At 35.1% G+C, this 17,773-nt stretch overlaps 1 protein-coding gene across 20 annotated transcripts in view; it reads right to left on the bottom strand.

Moving 5' to 3' along the window:
- The window catches only part of DMD (dystrophin), a 1,308,223-nt gene that overhangs the window by 708,666 nt on the left and 581,784 nt on the right, over positions 1-17,773 (bottom strand). For 15 of the 20 annotated variants that reach the window (XM_069784897.1, XM_069784898.1, XM_069784912.1 and 12 more), the window contains 2 exons: positions 12,223-12,384; positions 2,442-2,552 (listed from right to left, as the gene is read on the bottom strand). In XM_069784897.1, coding sequence (XP_069640998.1) covers positions 2,442-2,552; positions 12,223-12,384 — 273 coding nt within the window. Of the gene's footprint in view, positions 1-2,441; positions 2,553-12,222; positions 12,385-12,515; positions 12,753-12,781; positions 12,843-17,773 lie in introns of those variants that run through there. The other 5 variants (XM_069784901.1, XM_069784913.1, XM_069784902.1 and 2 more) reach the window with 4 other exon arrangements.

Here is a 17,773-nt window from a genome sequence, read left to right on the forward strand (position 1 = left end):
CAGAAGCTGCTTAGCTGCAAACCACTGGGAAGCATCGCTAAATGTTCACCTTGCTGTACCTCCTCACTGTCTTCTGCTACTACTGAAGATACGGTTTGGGGCTAAATAGATCTTTGGTGAGAAGCAACATCAGAATTCTTACATACTTAAAATGTGTAGTCAGCTGAATTTACTTCACATCAACAGTTGAATTGATAGCAATACTCAAAATTCATGGTCAGCAGGCAAACCTGGCTGGCCTAGATAAACAGCACAGCAACAACTGGTGGGAGAAAAGGAAAGCCCACAACTAAGTCAAATTATTAATTTTTTATTTGAGGAAAATGTCTTCTTTAGAAGCAAATGATCCATTGTTATTCAATAGCAAAATTACAGGTAATAAAATACTTCTAGAAATTTAACATTCTTTTATATTTTATTACATTAAATAATGTTAAAATATCACCAGGAATTAGTAACGCGGTAAAGGAAGGGAGTCAACTCGGTATCTTTTTACTCTGACAAGTGTGTTCACCCTAAAAGATAGGTGAAAGTAATAAACAAGAATGTAATTTGTCTGCTGTGTAATTTCTTCCCGCAATTAATTTATTATTGAATTTCCAAAAATAGCCCTTCCTCAGATAAGATTCCACTTTCACGTAACCGTTCTTTGCCTAGTAGGACTAAGTAGGTATTAAATCACTATGGTGGAAACAGATTTTTATTTTGCTAATTGTCCTTTTTCCCTTAAATTTAAAAAATGGAACTTAACTCTCAACCTACAGTAATCCAAAAAGTCAAGATAAATTTGGTCACTTAACAGTTGTTTCACAACCTCATAGTAATTACTTACTTTCACAATTGTTTACTTTCTGTCTAGGAAATTGAACTAATCTTAGAAAAAATATATGCCAAATTAGAAATATTGTTTAGCGCAAAAAAAAAAAAGAGAAATGCATGCAGTATTTATTTGTAAATGAGAATGCTCTTCAGGAAAAAAGTAAGTGAAGACAAATCTAGTGAAATGTGATTTACCACTAGAGGTGCTGCACAATGATGGAAAAGAATTTAAGAGAGTTCACTGGCCTAAAAATCAAATATAGTCAATAAATATTTGGAACAAAGCTTTTACCCTTTTTGGTAGTTTGTATTTACATTATGCATGTAAATTTGCTAATTTTTGTTCATATTTTATCTAATGTAAGCAAAAAATATTTTCAAAGCGACCCCACCAATTTGTCAAAACTCAGACTGATGCATATGGTCATCTAGAGAAGCTTTTTGAATTAAAAAATACCTGCACAAAGATGGATTAAGGAAAAAAAAAAAGACACCTAGAAAGGGTAGTGCTCCCTTGCATGCTGTTGAATTTATAAACATTTAGATACGAAGTCATCTGATGCCTGCATTTCACTGATGAAATACAGGCAACATCACAGCTGCCATGGAGACAATCAGAAGGTGAGTTAGTGTGAAGGATGACAGAAAAATAAGGAAACGTAAATATTTCCAACAAAGAAAAGTTAGTCCTGCAGATAAGAGGAAACATTAAAAAAAAAAATCAACTTCTTCATTTCAAATTAACTAACTGTTAAAAAGCCATTAATGTTATCCATAATAAAACATAAAACTGAAGCTAAGATACCTAGAATTATTTGACAGAGATGAAGAAAAAGATGGCCTTGTTTACTGTTAATACCATAATGAAATTCTTTGTCTTTCCTAATGAATTATGACAATTTGTTTTGCAGCCTGCGGAACTTTGGCACTAATGCCAAAAACAAAAGCAGCAAAACAGTCAAGAACCTATCACAGATTAATGGGTAAAAATGTGTATTGTTCCTAAGCATTAATTAAATCTTCTTCAGTTTCAAACAGGTCTCTCTGTCTATTAAGCTAGATGAAATAATGCATTAGCTAACATTTTAAATTGATGAACTGCTTAGTATAGATTTGTCTTTCAACGCAGTTCTACCAAATATTTCCAAATATTTTAACATACTTCTAACTGTAAATATTTTCAAATACCTCAAAAGGTGTACCAAAAACCCTCATTGTAGTTTTATTTCTTACAACCGCAGCACATTCAAAACACCCTTTATATAGTGTCCCTACCAGTTGGCTACATGAGCTCTGGGTACCCTAGAACTGTTGCCAACTAGATAGGAAGGCTGTACTAGAAAAACAAGCAGTAAGAAGATATGGATGTGTGCATTAGCCACTAATTTCCAGGCTAGAATGGAGCAGCTAAACCAGAAGATATCAAATCAAACCATTAAGTTTGGAAAAGACCTCTAAGACCATCAAGTCCAACCATCAACCCAACACCACCATGACTACTAAACCATGTCCTGAAAAAAAAAAGAGATACCTTAAGAACACTTCATACTATAGTAATAGTACTACTCATGCTGTTTGTTTGCACGAGTGATGGAAAACTGGAGGAAGTAAAATATGCATACCTGTGCCACATCAATTTGGGAAAGCACTCTTTTGGCAGCATCTTTACCCCGGTTTCGTTTCTTCATTTCTTCCAAACTGATCTCATGGCTTGTTAATTCAGATTGTATTTTCTATTGAAAAACAAAGACAGTAATCAGCAGGGTTTGAAGAAAACGCTTATGTTGTTAATATTATTTGGAACAGTTGATTTTGAAAGATATTAAACAGAAGTACTACACTATATACTGGATCATTAGAGGAAATTATTCAAAGAATTTCTTGTTCACAGCCCTGTACCTTTTTCAATTTAATTTCTCTCAATTGTAATAAAATCTTCTTCTGCTGCTCAAATATATATAACTCTGACATTGTGACTAATGACATAATCTTGCTAAGGAAATGGTGATTGAATTGTAGGCAAAAAAAAATAATTCTTTCTTCTAAAGGAAAACAACTATTTTCATTGGGAAGAAAATTAAAAATTAATCATAGAAAAGAAAAATACAAATAGAAAAGTGATTTGCTTCACTATTCCTATTATTTTTACAGTATCATCAGGTGAGTTGAGAGAAAACTGATCAAAGTATCCTGTATGTATAACATCTTCATCTCACAGAGCTGTGCTGTATCTAAACCAGTATACTATCTGTGGCATATTACTGACCAGAATCTATGTTCAGTATCTGCAGATATGTTAAATGCATAATGACATGTAGTTCATTAATACACTAACTTAATCCATTTCCCAACACACATTTCTGGTTATCTCTTTCTGCAAACCCAGTGTGCAATCAAATCATCACAAGAAAAATATCAGCCTTGTTGGTTCACCATAAATCAACCTTTCAAGAAACAATTAACTTTAGCAGTGTTGGCTAGGGCAATGTAATGGAAAAGAATTCCCATAAAGTATATTGATACAATATAATTTAGAGCAATTCACATATTTTTATGTTTAAATTGTGAGAAAATGAGAAACTGTTATTAGCAGAATTGTTAGACAAGTACTTCTGAGACCAATTACTCTATGAAATAAAGACAAGGTATGTTCCCACCAGGAAAGGTATTTGAGGCCATTACTCCTGCATAAAAAAGCGATTTGAGATTTAATCTTTTTTTTTTTTTCTATTGTATACAAGGATTTCTCAGATACTCTAAAGACTAGCTATAAGTTTAAATATATGCACATGTATTTGTCTTACACTACAGTACCTTGTAAAATATGAAAACTGTGTGGTTCAAAAGACTACAAAGAATTATGCAAATGAAGAAAAGGGGGGTTTAAATTACAATTTAATCCTTTAAAGTTTGATTATAAGTAAAAATGAATATATAGGTATTTTTAATCACATTTTTATAGATTAAGTATAAAGCTGTGTACACTGTATGCTGTCTACTTTATAGGGGTATTACATGGTTATAATGACTTGTACAACATTATAATGTCTTCTATATTACAACACTACGTTGAAAGCATTTTTCACAAGTTATATTGAAAATATATTGAAGTAAATTTTAAGAGAAAAAGACTTACAAAAAACCAGAAAACTATTAAGTCACTACTGAATTTAATTGCAAAAATAAATTTACAAGTCTAAACTATCCAGTACTATTTAGAGAAATAAAATATTTTTCTGAAACAAAGCATTTGTAAAAGCAAAATGACTGACAGAAAGCTGTCAATTTAGATTAAATTTTTCATTCAAAATTATCACAATTGCACATCTTCTAGTTTTCATATTTTGAGTTCTCCTTGTCAAGTCTATTTACTGAATGGCCAGCAGTATTTGAAGCAAGTAATAGATTTTTTTTCTAAGTATGGAATTTTAGTTTTGAGAAAACAAAGCAATTAAAAGGACAATGCAATCAAGGAGCGGTTTATTTAATAGTCTGTTCTGGAGTATTTATTTCCTCCTTGTCTAAGTTTAAAACTTCCCCCTTGAAGTTTATTAGAATTGTGAACAGGACTGTCTTCCGTGTTTGTGCAGTGCACACCCCAAATTGTGGGTGGTGACTCAGCATTAGTTAGCTCCTGAAGCCAAATCATTTCTTGATGTCTTGCAAGTCAGAGCTGTACATACAAGGAAGAAGCAAGTCTGAATGTTAGAAAAATATACTATATCACATCCAGTATTTCAACTCTTTGCTTCTGCACCTCATCAATTAACCAATTTTTGGTTGTATTTTCCAGTTTACTTTGTTCAACCTCCAGATCAATCTGGAAAGCATATAATTGAACAGTTCTTATCTGAATAGGTCAGAAGAGCACAGTACAGATAAGAGTAGTGTTTAAGCAATTTGGTGTTATGGGACATTGCAGGGAGATTGTTTTATCTTATGTTTTTAAATTGCTCGGCAGGAGACAGATGAAGTATCACCTACTCTGACATCAAAATGCAGAATTAGAGAGAATAAACACAGTAGAGGAAAGCTTAAAAGAAAAGTTAGTAAGGATTATAGCAAGAAAAGATTTTTTGGTTTTTTTTCCCTTCCCACCCCCCCCCCACCCCCCCCCACTGCTCACAGGCAGAAAGATTAAACCAGTCCTGAAGAGATATAAGAGAATTTATAATACCTGCCTATGATGCCCCTTTTCATTCAATTTTGACATGACCATTTTGACTTTTTTGTCCATTTTGACTCACAAATTTATTACATCAACTTCTTCTAAAAATCCACAAGAAAACACTAATTTTCTTTTTTCCATTTCTACCATTCCCACCTCTGCTTTTTTCAGTGGTTCCTGTCTATTTTATCTTTTAATAAAGAGTAAAAACTGCCTTAATTTCACTTCTAGAACATCACAATATAATGTAGTGTATGTAACTAATAAATACTACTGTGCATAAATTACTGTGTCCTACAGGTTAAGGATTGTGATTTGCCATCATTGGCATTTTTTCAGGAAGATTATTAATTTGCAAAACATATATATATATATAAACTAAAATATAAATATCTATAAAACCTAATTATATTTTCAAGGCCAAGGCAATGATAGTGCCTATTCTCATGAGGACCACTTCTAGAACAAAAAAAGATTTCAGTCCCAAGGGCATGCAATACATTATTTCTTTTAATTACTAGTCTTAATTTTAAAAAGATGAACAGTGAAATGCAGAGAGTCTTGTCTGGTTATATTGACAGCAAAAAGCAGAGAATTGGCAGTGTAGCCAGTTCTTGGAAAAACCTTTCCTATCTTGAATCAGAGAAAGGAAAGCCAAAAGAACCAACATGACTATTTGTCTCATTTGAAAATTGTCACAAACCAAACTGCAATCTCATGCTTCAAGAACAGCATTTAGAAAAAAGGTAACAGGGCATATAAGCAAACTCTGTAACATTATTTGCAACAGAAAATTGAACTAGAAGTCTTGATTATATGTCACTTCCCATCAATACCTGCTACCATAATTAGAAAAACAGTTGTCATGTTTACAGAAAACAAAGAAATGCCAGTCAGAAATATTCAGCAAAATCATAACAATGGAGAGGTTTGGGGGTTTTGGGGGGGGGGGGGGATCAACCAAAACCCCCAACCTTGTGTATTTAATTAAAAGGAAGTAATTTATTTATAATCAAAGGATAAAAATATGAAACCATAATATACGTAAAACTAATATTGTGGAGTAATGGCTGAAAAGACAAGATTAGGTGGAGTGCACATCTAATATGCAAACACAGATTTTAGTATGAGTAACATTGAACAGACTACACTATAAAAACAGCTGACAGTTCCAGTTGATGTAGTATCAGCAAGCTGAAAACCAGTTTGAAAGACATCCTGGAAAACATACTGGTCTCATGGCAGGTGAGGAATACCATTTCCCACCCCAGAACTGGGAGAAACTTCTCCTCTCTTTTGTCTGCTCCTTAAGAACAAAGAAGACTCTGTTGGTTCTGTTACTTCAGGAATGGGGCAAGATCACAGGAGATGTGCATTATGGTACGCATTATCCTCCAAGACATCTTAATTTCATGTTGCCAGACTTCATTGTATTGTATTGTAATAGTTGCCAGAAATTCATAATACAGGGAGGAATTGCTTTGCAGCCAATATTGACTATACCACCAAGATCATCAAATTGGTAAGTTCTCAAAAGCTAGATAAATCCAGAAGAAGAAAGATACAAGTGATACGTATATTAATACGTTCCAAGATGGGAGAGGGAACCCTGATGTCACTTGAACTTAGAATGAGCAACAAATAGGTGAAATATTTCCTATGGGCATGCACTGTAATGAAAGTGGCCAATTTACTAGTCTCAATTTGACTTATAATCTTCCACAAAAAAATACACTGAACTTAGTAAATTATAGTTCATTAAACACTGTGGCAGCAAAGGGATTAGGTTAAAATAAAGTTCTAGAATTAATCACACTTCTTCCTTTTTTTCCTTCTGATTTCTCTTTGTCTTTAAAGTCCATTGCAGAAAAATGATTCACTAAATTCCTGTTTACTAATTAAAAACCTGATTTATAAAACCTGCTCCTGTACGAAAAGGTTATTTTCATTCTGTGACAAAAAACTGGCCAAATCCTCAAGGAGAAACATGTCCTATTTTCTCCATGGGAAGCTTAATGAAAGACATTGAAAGGCTTTCCATTCTAGAGCAAAGATTTATGGAAACATCAGGTGATACACTAGAGACAGGTAGTTCCTTAAAGAGAGGACACTTGGAGCTCTTGGGTTATACATAGTAAACAGAAAAACCTTTTTATACCTCCCTCCAACCTTGCAGGGTTGGTCCTTTCCTCACAAGATTTCTCTCCTGCCTAGCAACTTCCAGCAGCATCCTGAGCTGTAGGCAGAATCTATAGAAGGGAGGTGTAGGGAACCCCCGAGAGTTGGCTGTGGCACCCTCCACTGCTCTCGCAGGTGCTCCTGCAGTGGGAGGTGGCATGCCCCAGCCCAAAGGTAATGTCCTTTTCTGTCCCACTGGGCTCCCAGAAGCTGCTTCCAGCTCAGCTTATTTCTTTGCTCTCAGATAGAAGGGTTTCCCCCTCGTTTGGAGCCTGCCAGAAAATAAATACGCTGCTCCCTTCTCATAGATGTTTTTAAGCATAACATGCTATGCAAAACATGCTATACAAAATAAACTAAGCAGTTACGCTATCCTCTATTACATCCACATTCATCTATCCATATTCCATATCCTCCAAGAAAATATTTCAGGCAATACTACTATTGGGCAATTGAATACCGTTTAATTCTCAAGAACTTAAAATTACATAGCCAGAGTAGTAAATCTTTCAGCAGTGAGTAGTGGATCTGAAGACAAGGGCAATTACATTACCTTAAGTTTCTTCCTCTGTTTGTTCTAGGAAAACAAGGTCTAAATCTAGCCTAGAACATCACTTCTCTACTATGGATTTCATTCAGATCTACTGCATAAAAAGGCCTGGACTTGATAGCAACCCTATGAGTTCTGCAGTGGCACAAGAAGGTGATGGCAATATGGCATGATTCAGGCAAAATGGTGAACTAATTGTTCTCTACTTTTTTGTAAACTAATTCATTATGAACTCAAATTATACTAGATTACCTTTGTAATTAATGAGTCCTTCACATAACTCTTATGCTAAAATTGCCTGGATAGGAATTTGCAGATTTGGCTCTCTTGAACTGTAGAGAACAGCTTGCCAGCTCTTCTTGGTGTATTAAGTTTTCTGATTTGTATTTCACTACATACTACTTAAGTAGCCTAACAGCTCGCAAGAATGGTGCTCAGTTTAACCTCATTTTGCTTATTTTCACAATTGCTATCAATGCCTAAAGAGTCAGATCTCAGCCTAATGTATGGAGAAAATAAAACATTTAGAGAGCATTCTGGTAAGTTAATCTTTATAAATGGCAAGATGATAATTCTAGCAGACATAAAGAACATATCTGAAACAATTTCAGAACTGTTAGTGGTTACCTTTGAACACTCTGAAAGGATAAACAAAATACGAGATTAGAAAAATGAATTCGAAGTACCCATCTTTAAAAGTACAAAAGGAGTATGTGCCAATGATGTCACACCTTTGCAAAAAAATAAGAAAAGCATAGAATACATATGGAAGATGATGTTGTAGCAGGAATGACATACAAGTAAGTCTCAACAATAACAGCATACTTAGTTTTGGACACTATGCTTCAAGAAAGATTAACTCAAGAGTCCAAAGGAGAAGAGCAAATCATCAGAGGATAGAAACATGATTGACAAGGCAAGATTGAATAAATTGGACATGACAGACACAGTTTGTGCAGGTAAAACCCAGTTAATGCAGTGTTCAGATCCTATGGAGATGTACAGAGTGTGAGAACCTGTATAGTACAGAAATCTGCACTGATACTCAAACTTAATACATAACAAAATGTAAGCTTACACTTCTGAGTAACGCTTATCAGCTATTCCCACTTTGACCACTGATCTACACATGGCTGAACAAAATAATTCTCACAATTTCCAGCAAAGGAAAAGTAAGTGTAAATACCTTTAACATTAGACATTTTACTAAGTAGACAATTGTGAATTCTTTGTCCCAAAATATTAGTCTGAAGGCAACGAAGCATGGCATTATTCTTGTCAAATAACACGCTGAACAACTGAACAACTCTGCCATTATATCGTCATATTAACTTGGGTTTTGAACATAGCACAACAATGTTTTAAAAACAGGTTAATAACAATCTTCACTTAGAAAATAGTCAGGCGTGTAGTGCTTATTACTACAGAACTGAAATTATTCAAGGAGTGTAACTGAAAAGGCAAAGTATATTTCTTTTGCTTTTCTCAGAAACACAGTGTTGTTCATTTATACTCCCCATTGCATTTTACATAAGTCTACAGGGAGAACAACAGACAAGCGATTTGTCACATGCAGATGAGAAGTGAAGGAAGTCTATTTTCTGTCCCGTAATATAAAACCCCCCATGTAATCGCTCAGACTAAACAGAAGTACAAAGTAGAGAATAACAAAGCTACAAACAATTATCTGAAAACTATTTTGTTATATAAATGTAATATTTTCAGTACAGATTTATCTTCTTCCTGTCATTTAAAAAGTACTTGGAAAAAAGTCAGCAACTGGCAAATTCTTGTGACAATGACTTCATTCCCTGTATTTTCTCGGTAAATTTAGAGAAACTAGAGACTTCAGTTGGGACCATGAGACCAAGCATACAAACAAATAATCTTTCCTTCTGGAATATTGTTTTAGACTTTATCTCATTCCAGCTTTTTTCATCATTACACCTCGAGGAGTCTGAACTGATTTATCTGCGCGGTTGCTGTTGGATTGGTTTGTCCGAATACAGCATCTTTAGCTGTACTCAAAATGAGTTGGGTGGCAGTGGCTCTCTAGCATTGAATTCTCAGTGCCACATGGTGGAGTAAGAAGCACATAGAATTTACATTCAAAAAATGATCCAAGGGAGAAGTTGAACAGCACATACTTAACTCCCCTTTCTTTCTGTCAACTTTCTGAACAAACTAGACTGATCCTTTCACTTAAAAAGAGAAGCTAAATATAATTTTGTTTTCTCAGATTCATTTCTGATCAGCTGAACCTAAGATTATTCCTCCTATCAATGCTCTAAATGGATTTGAATTTTTGAAGCAAACAGGCAGAGCTCCCAAACCCTCAACAGCTTCCTGACTATAAATTCTCCTGTATGCTCTTTTACAAATGCAACACATATTGCTGAACAGTTTGCTAAATCCCTCAGCATGGATAAACTGACCCCTGCCCAGAAACCAACATTACTGACTGAAAGATTCCCATTCCAGCTGTGCAGACGCTATTGTAGGGTATCTTATATGAATGAACTGTTTTCAGCTCTACAAGAGAGCTGTGCCAGCAGAAGCTCCGCAGGAGATGTGGTCATTCACCATGTGCCTGTTCTGCCACCGGCTGGCATGGCCCTTCACTAAACGAATGGCTTATTATTTACCCACGTAAAATTGATTGTTTACTCCCTTTCCCTCTAAGGATTTTAAAGAACTTCATGATGAACTTCAGAGAACTTAAATATTTGCATTAAATCTGTTCAGTCATTAAGTTTTTTTTCATTAAGTCCCACTAGCATCTTAAAATAAAAACATTAAAGGGAAAAACTCAGCAGCTTCTATGCTGGTTTTCCTACAGTGGATATAGTATAATCAGGTAAAATTGACATCAGATAATAAAATCTCAAGCACAAAAACAAGTTCTGCAAAAGAACCGAGCAGAAATTTTCCCATGAAAGTGTGCTAATTGGTTGAGTTTTGTGCTGCTTCAATAGTTGAAGTTCTGAATTACTTCCTTTTACACAGTCTGTAATCATTGCCAATAATGTACCTGAGGCCGTGCATAAACCAGATGCATCCACAGGATATATGAAGCACCACTGAAAATTGCCAAAATGTACGGGTCCAAACACACCAGAAAAAAAAGCACACTTGCCTATCAATTTTTTCTTATGTATTAGAGTTATATAATTACAGGATGAGAAATTAAACTGATACTTCTTTAACAAATGCTGATTCGTATCCTATTTAATGAAAAAATTGTTTACATTATTCATATTTCAAGGAAGGAGAAAAATAATTCAAAAGAGTCAACCAATAGCTAACATAGCTTAGGATTCAAACTGAAACAATAATTCGTCTGAATCTGATCCTGTTCTTATACTGACAGAAGTTAGAAGCAAATAAATTAGAATCAGTTTCAAAATAAGACTGAATGCAAATACAATCCTATTTTCTAAATACAACTTTCTTAATTTATACACATAAAAATATCTGCATGTACTTGCAAGCACACACACTCTAGAAAAGCAACTGAAAGGTACATCTATCTACATTTTAATTCAAAAGACATGGAAACCTTTATTATTAAAGGAGAGAAAACATGATTTTCAGGGCTACATATATTCAGCTTAGAATATATTTAAGATTATCTAAGCTGCTCCATACAAGAAACTCATTTTTTAGAATGATTTAAAACTCTATAGGCATGCCAGAAAAAACACATTCGAATGCCTCTTCTAAAATCCTTCTAAAGCATTTGTTCTCAATTTCCCTGTGGCATTTTTTGTTTGTTTGTTTACTTTTGTAATCTGACTTCCTAAATTTAGCTGGAATTTACAGAAAAGTTGCTGTACATAATATTGTAAACTATTAATAATTTTACACCAGAGATGTTTGGTTGTATTTAATTTGTATTCTTACCATTTCAGTGCTGCAGTAAAGCAGATGTTACAGACGAAAGAAAGAAAGAGTAAAAATGAGAATTAGATGTACATTTTTATTTCAAAGGCTCAACAGACCATTTCTAAAGAATGGGAAAAGCTGTTTCTGTTAAAATTACATGAGCTGTAAAAATTGAAATATAAGTACATTTATGTGCACATCACGAAATAATTAACAATGTTGTCTATGTTTCAATAATTTAGTAACAGTCCCAGATCATGTAATCAACTTTGTAAAAGAGCCATCTAAGAGTAATGAAGATGATGAGTTTCTTCTTTCTAGGATGGGAACTGGATTTTAAAGAGTCACATTGTTTACCTTTGTCATTTTAAAATTATTGCATAGTCTTCCACGACATTTATAGTTCTTTACATCTTCTGGACAGGTATATAATATAAATCAGAAGGAAAATTTGACTTTACTAGAAGATTATCTTGAACTTCTCAAAGTAATCCTACCTAAAATTTACTTGCACTTTCACACTGATCACGTTGCAAATCCCTGTTATTAATGGACAACCAAACACTCTTCGGTTGGTTGAGAAAACCAGTAAGCACGCCAGTTCAACCTGTTTATAACTTACCTGTGCCTCCTGAGGGACCTGTGCTGCATCAACTCTGTCTGCTATGTAGGCTGTTAGCTGTTTGTCAATAACAGCAAGGGACTCTTGGATTAAGCGGAGGGTTTTGTCAGTCTCCTGGGCAGACTGAATACTCTGTTCAAGACTCTTCTGTCTTCTCACAGCCTAAAAAAAATGACAGGGTTATCAATAGTCACAGTAATAATGCACATGATACATTTTTACCCACATTTTTTTTTTTCCAAAGAATGCAGGCTAAGAATCAAAAATAGTACTCCTGACTTGTGCTCATCCACCTTTTTGTACGATAAGTTGCGCATCTTTTTGCCACCCATTCAGTTCTTTTTAGTAAGAGACAAACAAACAAACAAAACCCCAGATTGTACAGACAAATTCTAAAAAATGTAGGACCCTGAAAAACCAATGCATGCATTGAGAATTTCTATACAGAGTGGTAGTTGGCAAAGCTGCATAATAAAACCATCCTGGTAGTGCATTCTTTCATTCTAGAGGCATAGCGGTCCTTCTGGTCTTATTATATAATTCAAGAGATTTTGTTTACTGAGAATAAGGTTACTGTCATCACAATCCCATCCGAGACAATCCACTTCAGTAAGCGAGAGGGATAAAGACTCTCTTGAGAAGGAGCTCTCTTACATGAAGTATAAATAGCTGTCTGGAACAGAGACAATGCCTACTCTGGAAAAAAAAGAGACGGATCCTTTTCTTGTCTTGTCTGTGGACTTGCCCAATCTCTTTCCAGTCTAACCATAGTCTCTTTTAGCCTAGGAAGTTGACTTTTGCTTCTAGTCCACCACCAGTGCCGCAGTGGATTGCCTACCATCACCTTTTACACAATCCTTTTTTGAGGAGGATGCTTTCCTTTCAAAGGAGCTCACTTTATAGTTTACCAAATCAGAATAATAAATTTTCCTTCCAACTTGTCCTTAAAACACACTTATATTTAAACACTTGACATAAATGGGTTAGCTTTAACTATTACTTGCAACAGTTTAATATGTTTCTTCCATCTATCATTGTGTCTACCTGTGGAGTCATATTTTACTTAGACTACAGCTTCTGCCTAGCAGAGTTTCCACTTTATACAAAGCGCATAATAATAATTACCAAAAATCTCAAATGCAATACAGTTTCTCTCTGTACAGCCATACTGCTGACGACAGAATAAAGTGACTAACTTTCTTTGACATGAATCAGAGGAGAAGGGAGAAAGCAAGCACTCTTTAAATAACATTGCTAGGTGTCCTGTCATTTTTCAAGTCAAATCACACTTTTTCTCTTTGGTGAGCCTGCTATACTTTAATTTGATTTCATATCTATTACGAAACTCTTGCCTTGAACAAAAATATCTCTCAGCAATTCAGTGAGAATATTTGATATATCTGTACCTTCTTCACGGAGCTCAGATACTTACAGAGCTTCACATTTAACAAATGGAAAAGATTATTTCTTGTGAGCATTCTTGCTAGCTGTTTGACTTAGTTAAAGGATAGGGATCCAACCAGTATTTACTATATCTGTGTTTGTAAGCTGCTTTGTGCTATTTCAAAACAGCTGATCAGATAATCTTGTATCACTGCCAGTTCCAGGAACCTTCTGTGGAACTGAGCAGCTTTACATATCAGACCCACGCTGTCACTGTTAATGGAAGCATCTGAGCCACTAAAGTATTATTACCCTACCAAATGAACCATTAAAACAGTGTAACTTCACAGTACAGTACTAAGGCTTGCCACTTAAATGACTTTTACCTTCATCTGAGTTGAGATTTTTATATTACAGTGTTCTCAGCCTGTTCAAAGCAGCGGGGTTAAAAACCACAGCTTCCATTTACCTTGGCACTCCTTACTACTAATTTGTAAGCCTGGCTAAGAGACAGTCACTCCCTACCTTTCCATTTCCATCACTATACAGTAGATTGAAAGACACATTAGATCAGAAACAGGATAAGTAGCTTTCTACAGCCCACGGGTAAGGGCATCCTTCTGGAAGCATGGAAGAAAACCTCTCTGCCTTTACCGATCTCTTTGGATAACTAGCAGGACTAACCTACACACATAGTCCCTTCACACCAAGGGCTGCAGCGTCCTGATGTTCAGAAAAAAATCACCATTTAAAATAAGACACAGAGAAAGTTCCATTCTTATCAGTCATTAAAATAAGCACTTGCACTTTCTGGAGAATTCAATACACTGGACAGAAATCTGGTGCTAAGTCCTTGTGAAAAACTACTTTTACAGCAATAGTTGAAGCTTTGAACCTTTGCTAAATTCTGACCCTTGCTAACTACTGCTTGCAGCTAAGCACTTGCTTAAGTACAGATAAATTTGCTGCCAGCCTCAGGAGCAGCCTGCATGCATGCAATGAAGCAGTTATCACTGCATGGAAACTCACAAAAAGTCTTAAAATTCTATGACAAATACGTGGTGATTGAAAAATTGTCATCTCTCTGCTGATATCAGCAGAAACTATGTATATCACAATCCTGTTTTAGAACACAACTGGAAAAATTAAAACATTCCCAAGCTCGTTGATCAAATATTAAAGCAGATAAAGTTAAGAAAGAATTACAACAAATCCTTGCTTAAGTCTGACTGAACTTTTATGGCTGAATTTCAAACAAATATGAAATCAGATAAATGTATATGCATGCTTGTGATATCTTTATGTGCACACAAAGTAAGCATGTACACGCACACACACAAAGACAAAACATTCCCCTTTCATTGTCCTCAGAGAGAATCTGATTACAGCCTGAGAACCTGAGCGATATTTTCTATCTTCAAAGTGAGGTGAAAGTACACCTTTTCCAAAAACTGCAAACAGTTTAGATGAATGAACGGATGATATCAGAGCAAGATGTGAACGCAGTGGTACAAGAGAAGGATTTTTTGGCAGTGGGAGCAGAACCACACAGCAAAATGCTGGGAAATGGCACCTTCGCAGTTGTGATGAATTTCTCAGATACAAGCGGGTGCTGCTTTAATTTTTTTGTCCACATTGCTTACTGGGAACAGACTCCATCCTACACGCTCACCTAAAGTCAAGCCTCTACCCTGACCCTGTTCAATTCACACAACAAATGTAACGAAAAAGCCTTCACAACAATCTTATAAAAGGTACAATGCGCTCGTATAATGTAAGATATTTCTCCAGTACACAACAGCTGATTCAAAAACCTAATCCTGTTCACTCAGTCGGGCCCTGGCACTATCGCTGGCATTGTAGAATATTTATCAATTCACTCAGGGGAATGCCACAATATGGAGGAGGCTTCTGCCTCTCCTTCAGTAGAAAAGAGAGTTACTGACGGAGGTAAGCATTAGAGGGCTTCACAAAAAGGGGCAGACAGACTACACACATCTGTAAACATGACTTTCAAATTTGTCCATAAAACTATGTCTGTGCATGTGAAAATCTATATATGTGTATTTTTAAAAGACACATGAAAGTCGAAATTTTAGATACCTATAATATAAAAATATTATATTTTATGGTGTTCTGTTTTGGGGGGTTTTGGGGGTTTTGTTTGTTTGTTTGTCCTTTTGTTTTGTTTGGGTTTTTTGTTTGTTTTTTTGTTTCCTCTGAAAGATTACAGTTTTGCTATTCCTCTGTGGAAGAAATAGATGTTTTAACATCACAGTGTATAAATGGGTCTGAGGATGTAACAGGAAGCTCTAGCTCTGCTATCAGATCATAGTCAATAAAGCTGAAGGCTTTGGTCTCTAAAGGGAAGTGTCTGACAGTTAATTGCTAAATAGGAAATCTCAGGAAAATAACCAACTGTTTAATTATTTCTGAGGCAGTGAAATGTTGACAGCTGTCAAGGAAAATAAAAACAAACAAAAAAAATCTGCTGTTAGGCACTATCAGAATGAAAGAGAAAAGAAGAAATATTCATGGACTGAATTTTTTATTAAAGTCTCTACAGTTTTTTTATAGATTTTTAGGTTTTTTTTATAATTAAGCAGAACGTTTCATTTTTATGATATGGGGTATTGCATAAATCTTTTTACAATTTAACAAAGATCAATGGTAAATGCAGGAGATGGTAACATTGCATAGTATCCATATAAAATGCCATATTAAGGGAAAGGCTGCACTGAGAGGCGATCAAATATCAGGAAAGCTGGAGGTGCTCAAACAGTTGCTTATGACTGTAGCTCAGTCTTTGATGTTGAATGTTATAAAGCTATATTTACAGACATTGCCGCTTTTTCCTTAAATAATACATTTCATGTATTTAATGACATTAGTCACACATGCAGTTACTAAGATGTTGGTTAGGGTTTTATGGTTAAAACCAAGTGGAGTTTTGTTGTTGAGGCAGTACTCAGTAGTTGTGCTGTGGGAGAAAAGTAGAACAAAACCTTCTGAAAATTTTAGCACTTTTACTACAGGGTATATTTATTTAAAATGCAGAAGCAAAATCATTAATTAGCTTGTACGTTATAGCTCATGGAAATGGGTCTGTTAAAGGCAGAAATATGTTAGCTCTCTTTTTTGGCTCAGTTATACTCTCTAATTATTGAGAAATGTTCCTGCAGGGTAAAGTTAAAAAGTTAAAAGTTAGAAAACTTTAAAATTCCTTCTTAACTTATTTAAATTACTTTAAAATTTAACCTAATTCTTGGTGTTACAATGGCTGTGTCTGAGATATACTACAACATCTCTGTACGTTTTGCATCAAATTGTTAATGTGTTAATCTCCGCTTTGTGTTTGGAATCAGAGTGGATTACTGTTTAGACTTAAACTAGAAACACCTTTTATAACATTCAAAGCATTCATTTTGGGCCCAGGAATTTTTAATACCCTCCAAGCCAGAACTAACTCTTCTGCAAATTCTAGTAATATTTCACAGCGTGTTTTTAAAGTAAGCGGCTACAAATATTTGACCTTTCAGCAACAAAGTGATATTCATCTTTGATCAACTGTATTCCAAACTGCAAACTATACCAAGGAGGACTTCTTTATCTCTTCAGGTTATCACTGCAGACAGATGGTGCCTCAGAACTTGCAAAAGCAGCCCTCTTAGCAGCCTTCAAAGCAATCGCGTGGAGATGGGGCATGAAGAATTCTCTCTCCTCTTGAGAGGAGAACAAAACAGAAAAATTGTGTCAAATGATGAATGTGTGCTCTTTGAAAGAAACAAAGGGTAATCTTGAGGGGAGTCCTAAAAGAAATTAAGAGACAGTCCCCAAGAATAAAAATCTAATCTAGTGTAAAGCTCATCTGAACGATGATGGTTTTTGTACAGTTTTTTTGCAAGCATAGTCAAGAATATCTAGCTGACATTTTTGAAGTTGCTGGACAGGATGTAAATCACTTTCAGCGTTACAGGGGATGATAGCCACTTGCAATATTAGCTTGAAGTTCTTCAGGCAACAGTGTTTTTTAGATCCAATATATACAGTTGTAAGTGAATCAGTCCTTGAAAAGGAAAGATAGGGTATATGTCGCTTATCGATCAGCCCCAGATGGTCAAAAGCAAACTAAACACACTTAGTCTTTGTTAACTAAAGAAGATAAGGC

Source organism: Haliaeetus albicilla, chromosome 6 (assembly GCF_947461875.1).
Source record: "Haliaeetus albicilla chromosome 6, bHalAlb1.1, whole genome shotgun sequence".
Lineage (NCBI taxonomy): Eukaryota > Metazoa > Chordata > Aves > Accipitriformes > Accipitridae > Haliaeetus > Haliaeetus albicilla.